The sequence below is a fragment of the Bison bison genome, unplaced genomic scaffold, assembly GCF_000754665.1.
Source record: "Bison bison bison isolate TAMUID 2011002044 unplaced genomic scaffold, Bison_UMD1.0 scf7180017864203, whole genome shotgun sequence".
Lineage (NCBI taxonomy): Eukaryota > Metazoa > Chordata > Mammalia > Artiodactyla > Bovidae > Bison > Bison bison.
The window spans coordinates 4783830-4798315 of NW_011494775.1; the positions used below are offsets into that span (position 1 = coordinate 4783830).

The window sequence follows — 14486 nt, forward strand, 5'->3', positions numbered from 1 at the left end:
ACTTAGCAGTGTTTTATAGTAAGGTTCATTCTGTGCTGTTTGTTATTGTTTTCCTGGCCTCAGCTGAGGAGGCTGCAGGACTTCTGGTCCAGTGATGCTCGATTCCTTGTGAGTGAGGCTGCTTGTAATGTTAAGAGGCCAAGGCTATAGGGCAGTGTTTGGAAGCAGGGGCTAATGGGTCACTGTTGCCAGCCTCATTTTTTTCAGGCTGGAGAGCCCTTTCCCCAGCTTCCTACTTAGGGACACTGAGAGTGTGTGGGCTTAATTGCAAGGTGGCTCCTGAGGCTTCGCTTTTCTGCTTCAGGCCCTCCAGCCACAGGCAGATTAGGCTTGCTGGTTAATGAGGACCTGGGTCTTCCCTGATGGCTCAGCAGGTAATGAGCCATCAGTGCTGCAGTGCAGGAGACACAAGATGCAGGTTCGCTCCCTGGATCAGGAAGATCCCCTGCGGGAGGAAAATGGCAGCCTATTCCAGTATTCTTGTCTGGAGAATCTCATGGACAGAGAAGCCTGGCGGGCTTCAGTCAATGAGATTGCAAAGAGTCGGACGTGATTTGGTGACTAAGCATGGCATAGCACGGGAGGCAAGAGGATGTGTTGGTCTGCCTCAGCTCCTGGAGCTTTTCATAGTGGCTGAGGGAGTTGTTCTCCTCCAGAACACACTCTTGTTTTTTTCCACTCAGCAGTTGGGTCTTTTAGATCTGGGAAGGTTGTTTTGCACACTGATGATAAGCCTCAAGGGCGTGTATTGAATTTCATTTCCTAGTTTTTTTAGTTTTTAAAAATTATGGTAAAATGCACATAAAATTTACTGCCTCAACCATCTTTTAGGTGTGTGGTTCAGTGGCATTCTGAATTCCATTTTTTGCCATTTCATGTTATTTTCTTCTCTCTCTCCTTCCTTTTTCTTCTTCCAATGAATATTTATTAGAGGGAGACTCTCCCAAGTTCAGACCCTGTGCAGGGTGACCACAAGGACTGGGCACATTGGGATCCTGCCTCTAGGTTGTAGTCTTTTTATAACTTGATTATAGGTGGTCTGAAGATTATTGGCCAGGAGTTGAATTTACCTTGTTCTCATCTCTACTGGAGTTTCTCCTGCAGGAGCATGGCCTTCCTGCTTGTCTGCTTCCCCCAGGCACCGTGATGGGAGAAGTTATCCAGAGAGACACTGATAGCACGAGGGCTGGAGGATGTGCCCACATGCCTGAATTTGCTGTTTAGGACTTTGCCTGCTGCCCTGAGGTGGCACACTTTGGAATTTGTAAAGGGTTTTCTCACTGCCTTTGGGGAGTTTGCAGAGATGTCTCTAAGACGTGCAGTAATATATACATAACTGAAAAGTTTTTTTATTTGCATATTTAACTATTTTTATACTTAACATATATAAAAATGTTGCACAAATAGTGTACAGAATCCTCTTATATTCTTTACTTGCCTTCTCCTAATGTTAATATCTCATATAATTATCAGACCAGGAGATTTGTTAGCTAATCTTTTGTCCTTCTGATGTCTTATTTCTCGTTCATGATCTAGTTCAGGATACTACATTGCTTTTAATTGCAAAGTCTCCTTTGTCTCTTCTAACCTGGGGCATAGTCTTTATCTTTTATGACTTTGTCACTTTGAAAGATAATTGGCCAATTACTTTGTAGAATCCTTCGGTTTGGATTTGTCTGATGTTTTCTCATGGTTAAACGCAGGTTATGCATTTGTGACAACCACAGACATCATGTTGTGTTCTCTCCATCTTGGTGTATGACATCAGGAGGTATATGTTAATGTGCCTCCTTACTGGTGATGGTACTTGGGTCACTTGATTAAAGTGGTGTTTGCAGATTTAGCTGTAAAACTAATTTTTTTCTCTTTATAATTAACAAGTATCTTGTCTGGGAGATGCTTTGAGACCATGCAGATATTTTATTTTTTATACTTTGACTCAACAAGTATTAGCATCCATTAGTGATTCTGGCCTATAACAATTATGTTTGGCAAATGGTGATTTTCTGTTCCCATCATCCCTTCTACATTTATTGAGATTTTACTGTGAAGAAGAGTTCTTCCTTCACCACCTTTTATTTATTTGATCAGTTATTTGTATCAGTATGGATTCTTAGACATTTATTTTACTGTACAGTTTATAATCAGTACTATAATTTAGTTTCTCATGCTGTCCCAGGTATGGCCATTGGGAGTGCCTTCAAGTTGACGTCCTGTGTGTTCTTGACAAGCCCCTGTCATGAATACTTCTTCAGAAAATGTCCTTGTCCTTTTCTAGTCCTGCTATCAGCCATTTCTCCAAGAAGCTTTGGTTCCTTTTATTGAGGAATGGTGTTTAGAAACCAAGACTGTGGGCACAAGATGTACTCATTGCTATTGGGTATTTGAGGAAGGTTTTGATGACTTGGTGAAGATTGGAAATGAAAGCTGTCTTTCCAAGTGTCTGAGGGGTACAGCCTGGGAAAGCATCCTGGCTTCCTTTAAGGAGCTAAACATCACCACAGCCGGATGAGGCTGCAGACGACCTCATCAGGACACTGGCACCTGCCACATATAAAGCCAGCTCATTAACCACAGCTTAGACTATACCTCTCCGGAGAAGGCGATGGCACCCCACTCCAGTACTCTTGCCTGGAAAGTCCCATGGATGGAGGAGCCTGGTAGGCTGCAGTCCATGGGGTTGCTAAGAGTCAGATACGACTGAGCGACTTCACTTTCACTTTTCACTTTCATGCATTGGAGAAGGAAATGGCAACCCACTCCAGTGTTCTTGCCTGGAGAATCCCAGGGACGGGGGAGCCTGGTGGCTGCTGTCTATGGGGTCGCACAGAGTCAGACACGACTGAAGTGACTTAGCAGCAGCAGCAGAGTATACCTTTCAAGTGCTTGTCAAATTAGCACCATTGTTTAAATAGCTTCAAAAGAATCCCAGTAATATCTGAAAGGGGAAAAGGTCCAAAGGTGTGGAATGCTGCCTAGAGCCAAGCCTGGAGAGAAGCCTGAGTCACCGCCCCAGCAGTGCGCATTCCCTGGGACCTGGTGCCTCTGGCCAGAATCCATGGAGGTGATACGTGGAGGCACCTTGTAACTGTCCACTGCGGCTGGTCCACACCCCTGGTCAGAGCCCCCGTCACAGGTGTTGTATTTTGTGTCAGCAGCCGCGTTTTCCCTGTGGTCAGAAGATGCCTGCTATGTCCATGTCTTGGTTTCTCCCTCTTTCTAAATGTCAGCCTCTGAGCAGCTGTTTTTTCCATCAGTTACCCTACCCTGTTTGGTGCCAGTTAGGTACATCATCATAACCCAGGTTTCTTCCTCTAAAGAGCAGGCAGACCTAAATAGGTTTGTTTTCTTTTTTTCCTTTTGGCTACCCCGTGCAGCTTGCAAGATCTTAGTTCTTGACCAAGGTTCGAACATGTTCCCCCTGCGTTGGGAGCATGGAGTCTTAACCACTGGACCATCAGGGAAGCCCCTTAAGTTTTTCTTCCTGAGAGAGAGAGAGTTTGGCTGGCACTCCTTTTCTTCAAAGCTTGCGAGAATGCCCAGAGGCAACTTGAACAAAAGTTGCAAGTTTCACTGTCACTAGGGAAGGCTGTTAGTTTTATTTTCACCTGTGATCTCTGAAATTTTGACTCATTGAAACTTGGAGTGTTTAATCTTTACATTTTTTATTAGTGAAAATTTCAAACATGCAAACGAATGCCAAAAAGTATATTATACCTTCATCATGTTTTCATCACCGAGCTTTTAATAATTATCATCCCATGGCCAGTCATGTTTAATTTATACATCCATAATCAATCCCTCCTACCCTCAGATTATTTTGAATAACAGATATCACATAATTTTATCTGTGTATATTTTAATATGTATCTTTAAATAAGATTCCTTTTGAAGAAAGCATAACCACGATATTACGTTGTGAAAATTAATCATAATTTCTTCATATTGTCTCTTCAGATTTAGCTGATTTCATGAAACTTTTTTATAGAATCAAAAATTGTCTATACATAAAGATTGGTTCATATGGCCCCTTAATCTTAGTTTTTAAGAATCTGGTTTTTTTTTTTTCCCCCTTGAGATTTATTTGTTTAAATGAGATCATTTGTTTTCTAGAATTATGCATAAATTTTGCTGTTTATATTCTGTGGTGTTGTTTAACTTGTCCCCCTGTCCCCCACATTTCCTGTGGATTGCTAAGTCTAGAGGCTTCATCACATTTAGAGTCCACTGGGCGGGTGTGGTGCTGAAATATGCTTCCATAAGGATGCACACAGAAGTTTGGTTTTTCTCTTTGTATGTTAGTGCCATTCATGATCTACTCAAGGGGTTACAAATTGGTGATATTTCTACCTTTATCTTTGCTTCATTTTTTTTAGCTGGAATATTTCAATAAAGAAAAACTTCTCATCAACTCTGGTTATCTTGCCGTATAGTTAGTATAGGAAAGGTGGGTTACATGTTTGGTGCCTTTTTTATTAACTGTTTTCAAAACACATTGGTCCACTAGTCTCTAAAGATGACCAATGTGTATGTGTCTTGAGTTCATAGGTTGAAACATTTGATACACTTCGATCCATTGCTCATACTGTCCCATGTTTGAAGCCCTTGGGAGCCTCTTCACGTTAGTTCTCAATCCTTTTGCTCCAACATCAAGTTCTTTGATAGCTCCCATCAAGCTCATCCTGCACCTTTCCTGCCTCAACCTGTAATCTGCAGTTTTCTGAGGAGTGTTGGTTCCTTTTAGGAGGGAATGGTATTTAGGGCCCACAGTCTGGGTGTTGGAGGTAAAGCTTTAATCTCAGTATGAATGAAGTTGGGGTGGACAGGGCTGTGTGGTTCTTGATCCTTGAAGCATACCTGCTTTCTCCTGTGGTCTCCACTGGAAGTGTTCTTGTTGTGGAAGATGTTCATTTTGCAGTTGAATGACAGAAACTATCTGGTGGAAATAGTCAATTTTATTGGATAGATATGATCTTGTCTCTAATGCTGATTTTTGGTAAAAGGCATGATGATAATGTATTTGCAGGTGACACAACTCACCTGCACTTCCTGAGAAATGCTGGGTCTTGTGAAATAGGGAAGGGAGGCACTGATGTGGTCATACATGCAAATCTGGGGTCTTGTCCAGACTACAAAGGCTTCCTGGCCCCTTATGACTGCAGGAACCCAGGTTCTACCTCTCTACCTGATTCTCTGAAATCTATACTCATTGGAATAGCATGGGTACTGAATTAAAAGCCACCTGTTGAATTTACTTAGAAGGGATCTAGTATTTATTTATTTACTAAGTGAGCCACATAGTAAAAGCTGCTGTTTAGGGACTTCCCTGGTGATCCAATCAATGGTTAGGACTTGGTGCACTCACTGCTGGGGCCCCAGGTTCAATCCCTGGCTGGGGAACTAAGATCCCACATCCTGTGGGATGTGACCAAAAAAGAAAATTGTTGAAAAGGAGCTGCTGTTTAGATAGCTAGCTTCATGACAGATTTTTTTTTTTCCTCAACAGATGTGGAAAATAGCAAGGATGCGTCTGTTTCATAATTACATGGTGACACTCTACCTAATGAATGCCTGTGTAGGTCACTACATTAAGCATAGGGAGATGCTAGTAAAAATCACTTAGTGTTTCTTTTACAAGCCTGTGTTTTCACTTCATTAAGGTGGCATTTCTGCATTATTTTGGATTTTGGTTGAAGAGAGGTTGCAACAGCTGCTTAAGGAGATCTGGGGCCCTGCTTTGCCTTCCTACCCCCCTATTCAAATAGGGATTAGTTTTTTAAAATGTGTATTCTAGCGTGGTTGTCATGAAATGAGTTAACTTCTGATTTTAATATGATTTCTTTTCCTCCAGGAAAAAAAATGCTAAAATCAAGACAGGGTACAAGCGGGAACATATCAACCTGGGCTGCGATGTGGATTTTGACATAGCTGGTCCTTCCATCCGGGGCGCTCTGGTGCTGGGTTATGAAGGTTGGCTGGCTGGCTACCAGATGAATTTTGAGACTGCAAAGTCTCGAGTGACTCAGAGCAACTTTGCAGTTGGCTACAAGACCGATGAGTTCCAGCTTCACACTAATGTGTAAGTGTACATGAGTGTGTGCAGTCTGGGGATTGTTGTTCATGATTTTTTTCTAAGCGCAATTTTTAATTACTGTGAAGTGAGTTTGTTGGAATCAGATGAGCCAAATGGCCTGCTGCTGTTTTTCTTATTTCTCACTTACCCGTTTCCCGAGGTGATGTAGGTTCTTCCTATTCTGTGGAGAGTAAAATGTTGCCCCTGGTGCACACAGAAAGACTGATCAGTTATGGCAAGAGCGTGATGTCAGTCCACGGGAGCATCCCTTCCCTGCAGTGTTACGGACACTGGCGGTCTTTTCATTTTAGTTAATAGGATGGGGGTGGGGAGTTGTAGCCCTTTCCCCCTTTCTCTGTATACTGCCTGAGAACCAGCTTGCTGTACTGAATGGAATGTTGGCATGGGAGATAAATTAGGAGATGACTGTCTCAGTTAAATACTGTCTTCTCTGCATGGCAGTCCATTTAAAAGTTTATTAACTGGACAGTATTGTGAAGGGAAGAGAATATTACAGAGTAGGTTAGAGAGGACCCTTTGTAATCAAACTTGAGGGTTGAAGTAGAGTACTGATTTAGATTGGAGGGAAACAAAAATTTCATCCATGATATCTCTGTAGATCCAAGAAACTAATGAGTGGTATAAGTTGGGTACGACTTTACCAGATTTCTTTCTTTCCACTAGAGGTCACTAAAGAAGTGACTTAAAATTTACAAAGTAAATGGTATTTGTGTCTAAACTAGTAACATTTCTATTAATAAAAAATTTGAGTCTTTTTTATAATAAATTAACATAAAGATGTATATTAGTATAAAAAATTAATAAAATGTGAGTCTTTTAAAACTAAAACGTCAAAGGAAAACTATAGAGATGGACAGCCCAGTGGTTGAGAGGGGAACAGGGAGGGTGTTATACAAACAGGCACACAGGGGAGTTTGACTGTGGGACTGTTCTATATCCTGGCCACACAAGTTTGTCTATAAAAACTCACAGAAGTAAAAACTCAAAAAAGGTAAAAAAAAAATGTAAATTTAAAAAAGATAACATGCAGGATAGTCACAGGAAAAATATCACAAGCATAGAAGTATTTTTTAATTGAGAATTTTGGCTGATTCGGAAAGTGCTTCCTTGGTTTGGAATTGGGAAATTGTACAGTTCTAGGAAGAACGATGACTGTTAGCTGTTTTTCTTATCTGAGCCTCAAGGCTTTCAATAAGTGGACATGGTTCATTTTGGAACTGACACAGCTAGTTTGGGTTGCCGTGGTCTTGCAGAGGCCCAGATGTGTAACAGATATTCTGTATGCTTCATACAGATGAATTCTGTACAGCGAGTTCCCCTCTGTCTATGGTTTTAAGAGTTCAGTACAGGAAGGCAGTGTTGCTGGTTTTAGAATGCATTGAGAAATCTAACATTTAAACACATTTAAGCCCAAGAAAATTTCCCTCTTTGCGTTATACCACAGTCACTCCAGACTCTATTGTGTTTGACAAGCTGCTGTTTTATAGCATACTGACCTTCTGAAGAAGTTAGATTCCCTATGAATCAGGTGGTGTCGGCTCTTCTTGTACTTTTTGGAATCACAGTGTCTGACTGGCTGAATGTCAGGGGAGAACTTAAGAACTTAGAATGTGTTCTGTGAGCATCTACTTTAGGAGCGTGTATTAGTGAAGAGCAGAGTTTGTAATGAAACAGCAACAATTTTTTTGTTGGGTTAGTGAGTTCTAGGCTCTTTGCTGGACTCTGCCTTAACAGTTTCCAGTGCCGTTTCCACTGGAGACACCCAAAATGATGGAGCAGAATTTTGACATTGTATTTTTATATTAAAAATGTCAGGGAGGGGAAGAGGGTATTCCTAGAGGCTGCGAAGAGAGGAAACAGTTTGTCCTGCTGGGTTTCATTCCATGTTTGAAAGACAGAAACATTTTATAATATGGCAAGTTGCTCCTTTTCAGGGCTCACCAAGACTATAGGTGTGGCAGCATGGGTCAACAGTATGCATTGGCCAACGGGCCTCAATTATAGGTTAAGTTCTTTTGTAATTGCTGTTCCTCCTACTGGCCGTGCATCCTCAGCAGTGGGTGCAGCTGCTGGTGCTAAGCACTGGCTATAGGCTGCCTTCTGAGGAGTATGAATGGTCTGGACTTTGTTACCATTTCTGGCTTTGTTCTTGATTCTATGTTTATAATACAGCATTTCATAAATGCAATAACTTTAGCAGCTGAAGGAAGAACTCACTCAGAATTCACAATCCCATTGCCCTAGTCACCATTTTTATTTTAAAGAATATTTTGGAAGCAAACTTCAAGTTCCATGCAGCCCGAGTAGTTGACTGAGCTGCCTTGCATGTTCCCAGTGATGTCTGAGATAGCTTTTACCTTCTGTGAACCTTCCCAACCCTGGTGTCTGTGCCATTCCTATCAGGCTTCCTATAATTTGGTGCCTGTTTTGTGATCAGTTCAGACCATTTACAACATTCCCATCCTCTGTTAAGACTTAGTTGGCTTTGCCCAGCTCAGCCCCCCTTGCTAAGCTGCTTGGTATCTGTGCTGTGCTTATTGCAGAAATGATGGAACAGAGTTTGGTGGCTCCATTTATCAGAAGGTGAACAAGAAGTTGGAGACCGCTGTTAATCTGGCCTGGACCGCAGGAAACAGCAACACTCGCTTTGGAATAGCAGCCAAGTACCAGATTGACCCTGATGCCTGCTTCTCGGTGGGTGCCTGTGGAATCATGCATTGCTGAGACCCCACCTGATCCCTTAGTTGGAATCCTCTTGGGCTGATGGAGCTCCATGCTTCAGATGGTGATTTTTCTCACTGTGAAAGGGTTTACCATGAGTAAAACAATGAGAGTAATAGTACTTACTGTACTTCCTGTGGGTGCCAAACACTGTATGGAGCCTATTACATGTGAATTACTGTATTTAGTTCTTATACCACCCACTTGAGATAGGTGCCATCCATGTTTTCACAAATGAGGAACTGAAAGCTCAGAGCAGCTGAGTGACTTCCCCAAGGGCAGGAGTTGCTAAGTGCTGGGGTTTGTGTTTGACCCAGAGTGCCTTGCTGTGGAGCCTCCTTCTCTAACCAGTCCCTAGTCCATGCCGCAGATGCTAAACCTTGAACCCAAGGTTTTAAATGTTCCTTTCCCCCTCACTTTTCATTCTCTTGGCCTGCTCCCGTACTGCACATTAAGAAATCAGGTCCTCGTACTGACTGATTGGCCTCTTATCTTGCAGACCCCTGTAGCATAGCTCGTGGACCCTTGGGTTGCTGCAGTTTTTGCATTACATCTTGTTGAGCTCATCTCTGTTGTCACAGGGCGCTGCCAGCTGTAGCCCTTTTGGGGTGAAATGAGGAAATCTCATGTTGCAGGATGCTTTCTGGGCTGGCTGTGTAATTTACAGTCTCCTGAGATAGGAACTGAATTTGGCTTCTTTAAGTTTAGGCACTTTAAAACAAAGGAAAAGGGGCCATGTTATTTGGATGGCATGGGCAAAATGGAACAGCTAGATGGGGCACTGCCTGCCTGGAGGCCTTCCTTCCTCTTTTCTTCTGTGGGAGATGCCAGGTCTAAAAACAGCATGTGAGCGGGAAAACACGCACCCTGGTAGCTCTCGCTTTCGCCAGGACTCGATGTTCTCACAGCCTGAGCTTGCTCTGCTGACCTCTCATTTCCCAGAAAGGGGTCAGGGAGAGGCCCAGATTTCCCTACAACTCAGGCAGGAGAATAAGGGGAAAATTATTATTGACTCACTTGCTTTATTGATTATTAATCAGCACTCACTAAGTATAAGATTTAAGTCATTCTTCAGGAATTCTTTTGCTCCAAATATTCAGGCTTGTCTGTGCTGCATTTCCTTCATGTCATTATGGTTTTTGTTTCTGTTTTTCATGAAGAGAAAATTCAAACAATGTTCTGCCACTTAACAAAAGCTTCATAACCTCATCAGATATTTGCTCTGTATTTCCTTATCCCAACAAGTAGATCTTGAAGAACTCTTTTATACAAGAAAGTCTTTTAGGTCTCTGGCCATAAGTGAAGGTGTTCTCACCTGCTCTAACTTAAAAATACAGATATACTCAGTATAAATGGAATTGGGTCACATACCATAAGGAATCAAATGTAAATAATAACTTCCCTTTAATTGAAAATTGTGTTATCTCTTTGTGTTACTTTCTGAGACGTAGTTCCTAAACTTAATATATTTCATATTGAATTTAATGAATCCTGTAAACAAAGAGGTCATGAAAAAATAGAATTTGATGCTGAAATCCAGAGTTGGTTGGTTAAAAAGCTCTTATTCAGTTCGGAGACGGTAACATGAATATTTAACATTTTCACTCTTACCTTTTCCTTGACTAGGCTAAAGTGAACAACTCCAGCCTGATAGGATTAGGATATACTCAGACCCTAAAGCCAGGTATGTATTGGTGAGATTAGCTGTCTTAAAATGTGGTGCTGGTTTTGCTGCTTTAGGTTAATTGCTTATAAATAACTGTACAGAACATTGTAAATGAGTGTATATCACATTTTATAGTTGAATGTTTATAAAGGAGTGCTGTCATTATAAAACATTTGGAGAACAGGAGAGGTGATAAGTAGGAGAAAAAAGGCCAAGGCTAACATATATTACATTTTTAGTTATTTTCTTCCATTCTTTGTCCCAGTGTATACCTAATACTTGATACTTATTTCCAGCAAGTTCATAAAACCAGCCTATCGATCATCCTCATTGTAAAACTGGTTTGCAGGTTTCTTCTGCAAAGTTAGCTAGGTCAGTCCATCGAATTAATGTTACAGCTATAGGAAATAATACCACCTTGAGGTTAGTTTGATTAAATTGGGGCTTTGAATTCTGGAGATCTAAGATTACATGATGGCAGAATCAAGCTATTCTAGAGAAAATAGCATTTAGTTGTGTATGTGTGTATGTATCCATGCTGTGAGTGGGAGCCTAAGACCTTGGAGTCTGATTCATGGCTAGGGTTTTGTTTCAGGGGGCTTTTGCTAAAGAAGTTTACTGCATGGTGCTGACTATAGCAGGGATATTGAGAGGATAGAGGAAAGCAGAGTCCCTTAAGTGGCTTTGGGTGAGCTATGGAAGAATCATTATTGTTTTATCAGCTCATCCTAGGCTGCCTAGTCATTAGTCAGATGGTGTTGAGTAACAGGGATTGAGGGCCCTGTGGTTTTGCTCCTGCTGATCACACACTGCTGGAACAGGTTTTGAACCTGATGTGGTGTCTCCAGTGTGCTGCAGTGACCCTCCTGAGCTAACCTTTCTTCTCCTTTCTTTTTTACCTCTCTCTTCCTTTCCTCTCCCTGATTTCTCCTGCAGGTATCAAACTGACACTCTCGGCTCTGCTGGATGGCAAGAACGTCAATGCTGGTGGCCACAAGCTTGGTCTAGGACTGGAGTTTCAAGCATAAATGACTATTGTACAATCGTTTAATTTTAAACTGTTTTGCAGCATAGCTACCTTCAGAATTTAGTGTACCTTTTAATGTTGTATGTCTGGGATGCAAGTATTGCTAAATATCATGTTAGACTTCCAGGTTAAAGATGATCCAGCTTTAGGGTGTTACCCTTTCAGAGGTACAGAATAAACCCAATTTCAAAAAAGGTCCTTTCAGCTGTAGACTTGGTGGGGAGCTTGCTGGCCCCATTAGAGATGTCAGGTTTCTTTTTTACCTAGAAATGGCGGCAAGTGGAAGCTGATAATTTGCAGGCACTTTGTAAATTCCTATTGAGTAACTGAATGAAATTGTAACTTCCTGAGAATGGAACCTTGGTTTCCTCCCCTAATTGATTGAGGAGAGGCTCTTTGTTTGATGGTGTGTACAAACTTATCTGAAAGGGACTTTTTTAGGCAGGGACTTTTTCCACCTCCATCCATCACCTCTTTTACACAAAAAGTAGTCTGCAGGGTGTGGTAGCTGTTTCTTTTGTGCCATTTTGGGGTGGAGAAGTTGTGATGAAGCCAATAATTCAGGACTTAATTCCCTCTCACGTTGTGGTTTTTTTGCCCTTGCACCAGAGTATGAAATAGCTTCTAAGAGCCCCAGCTGCAAGCTGGGAAGAGTCTCTGTGACTGTAATCACATGGTGACAACACTCAGAATCTAAATTGGACTTCTGTTGTATTCTCGCCACTAAAGTTTATTTTTTAGCAGTTTAATGGGTACATTTTAGAGTTCCATTTTGTGTGGAATTAGATTCTCCCCTTCAAATGCTGTAATTAACATCACATAAAATAAAACTTGAATAAAATATTGAAACCTTATCCTTTTTTGGTTGTCTTTATTAATAAAAGTGTAAATAAACAGGGCATATGTTTGTCATGTTTTTCAGCTTCTTGCTGTGGTTATGTATATGTGATATTTTTAATTTTCTATTGCTGCATAACAAATTACCACAAATTTAGTGGCTTAAAACAATACTTACTTATTTCACAGGTCTGTCGGTCAGAATCCAAGCACTAGGTACCTGGGCTCTCTTAAGATTCTCACAGTGGTGAAATTAGGATGTCAGGCGAACTGTGTCTTCATCTTAGGCTTGGGGTCTTCTTCTAGGCACATATGGTTGTAGCAGAATTCAGTTTCCTTTAGTTGTAAGACAGTGGTTTCTACTGATATTTCTTTGCCGGCCATCAGCTAGGGGCTGCTTCAGCAAATACAGACCATCTGCATTCCTTGCCACGTGGTCTTCTCCATTTTGAAAGCTGGAACAGCTGGAACAGAAAAATTTCACCAGCAAATCCTTGCCACACTTCTTATTTCCTCCAGAAAAACCCAAACACCTAATTCTTAAAAAATTTTATTTTTAAAATTAAGATATAATTGGCATATAACATTATGTTAGTTTCAGGTGTACAACAAATGATTTGATATTTGTATGCATTGTGAAATAGTCACCATACCTGGATGTCCAGTTAACATCCATTACTTGTACAGAATTGTTTTTTGCTTGTGATGAGTTTTTTTCTTTCTTTTTTAAATGTTTTTATTTTATTTATTTATTGGACACATAACATGTGGGATCTTAGTTCCCCAACCAGGGATCAAACCCATGCCCCCTCCATTGGGAGTTCAGAGTCTTAACCACTGAACCACCAGGGAAGTCCCTGATGAGAAGTTTTAAGACCATTAATTATGGTCGCTGTGCTGTACATTACATCCCCATAACTATTTTATAGTGTCCTAATCCTTTCAAGGGCTCACCTGATTAAATCATGTCCACTGAGAATAGTCTCCCATTAAAGTCAACTGTCCACATAGCATAGCCTAATCACAGGAGTGCTAGCTCACATTCACCTGTCCCTCCCAAAGGCAGGGGATCATATAAAGGTATGGATCACTGGGGATGGATTCTGCCATATGTATTTAAAAATAACTTGTGGACTTCAAGCAATTACAAAACATGAATAGAATAGTAGCTCTGCGTGTGTATTACTCAGCTTCATCAAATGTAAACTTTTTTCCTATTCAGCAATAAATGGTTTTAGGCAGAATTCCTTTTTATGGATGTTTGGAAGTGGCAATTCCAAACAGGTATCAGATTTACTTTTAGCAAACTGGTCACCCCAAACCTCCTGGCCTCAGTATTTGTCATATTTCATCAGGTTCATAAAGACCTGCAGCTATTTCAAAGAGAACTTTGTTAAATGTGTTCAGAGACTGTGGTGCATAAAGCTTGTTGGGTACATCTAGTCAGATGCCAGGTACAGTAATGATATTTTGAAAGGTACAAAGGGCTGAGGGAATATTTTCCATTTATATATTGTCTGTTGCATGCAGCATGTCAGAATATTGTGCAAAATGCCCTGAGTTCATGATACACCAGTAGGAGAATTGGAACAATCTAGCACGGGGACAAAGGAACAAAGGGGACAAAAAAGAGGACTGAAGGTATGTTTATTACAGGAAAAAGGCCTGTTTAAGCCTGAATCTCCCAACATGCAGACACTAGAATTGAGACTTATTTGTAAAACTGAGTGATGGTTTTTGTACTCACAGAGGGAAAGCTCTAGGGAACTTGGGAGGACTTTGAACCCTGGCTACCCTGAAAGTTTTGCAATAAGGGTACCATTCAGTCTATTTGGGCTTGTGTCTGGCTTGGGGAAATGAATAGATGAATGACCTTTTAGTTTTCTTAACAACACAGAGTTTGTGTGTTTCTGAGCGGTCACCAGGGCCAGATAAATGTTAAGGGAAACCAGATTCAGAACACAGGCCCTCTCTCCTCAGAGAGGCAGCTCAACTGTATATGGGGGAGGTGTAAGCTTCTTAGGGAATCATGGAGACCAGAGTGGAGAAGCTGTGGGGTAAAATGAATGTCTTGTTTCATGACATGATTTTCCTGCAAATCAATCAAATGTAATTTTATGACCTGAAGCCTATATACATTT

General features: G+C 41.2%; 1 protein-coding gene across 2 annotated transcripts in view; it reads left to right on the forward strand.

Moving 5' to 3' along the window:
* VDAC1 (voltage-dependent anion channel 1) overlaps positions 1-12362 on the forward strand; it is a 31643-nt gene extending 19281 nt beyond the window's left edge. For both annotated transcript variants that reach the window (XM_010844520.1, XM_010844521.1), the window contains exons 6-9: positions 5852-6079; positions 8638-8788; positions 10442-10499; positions 11418-12362. In XM_010844520.1, coding sequence (XP_010842822.1) covers positions 5852-6079; positions 8638-8788; positions 10442-10499; positions 11418-11509 — 529 coding nt within the window. In that variant the 3' untranslated portion in view covers positions 11510-12362. The remainder of the gene's footprint in view (positions 1-5851; positions 6080-8637; positions 8789-10441; positions 10500-11417) is intronic.
* The last annotated feature ends 2124 nt before the right edge of the window (positions 12363-14486 follow it).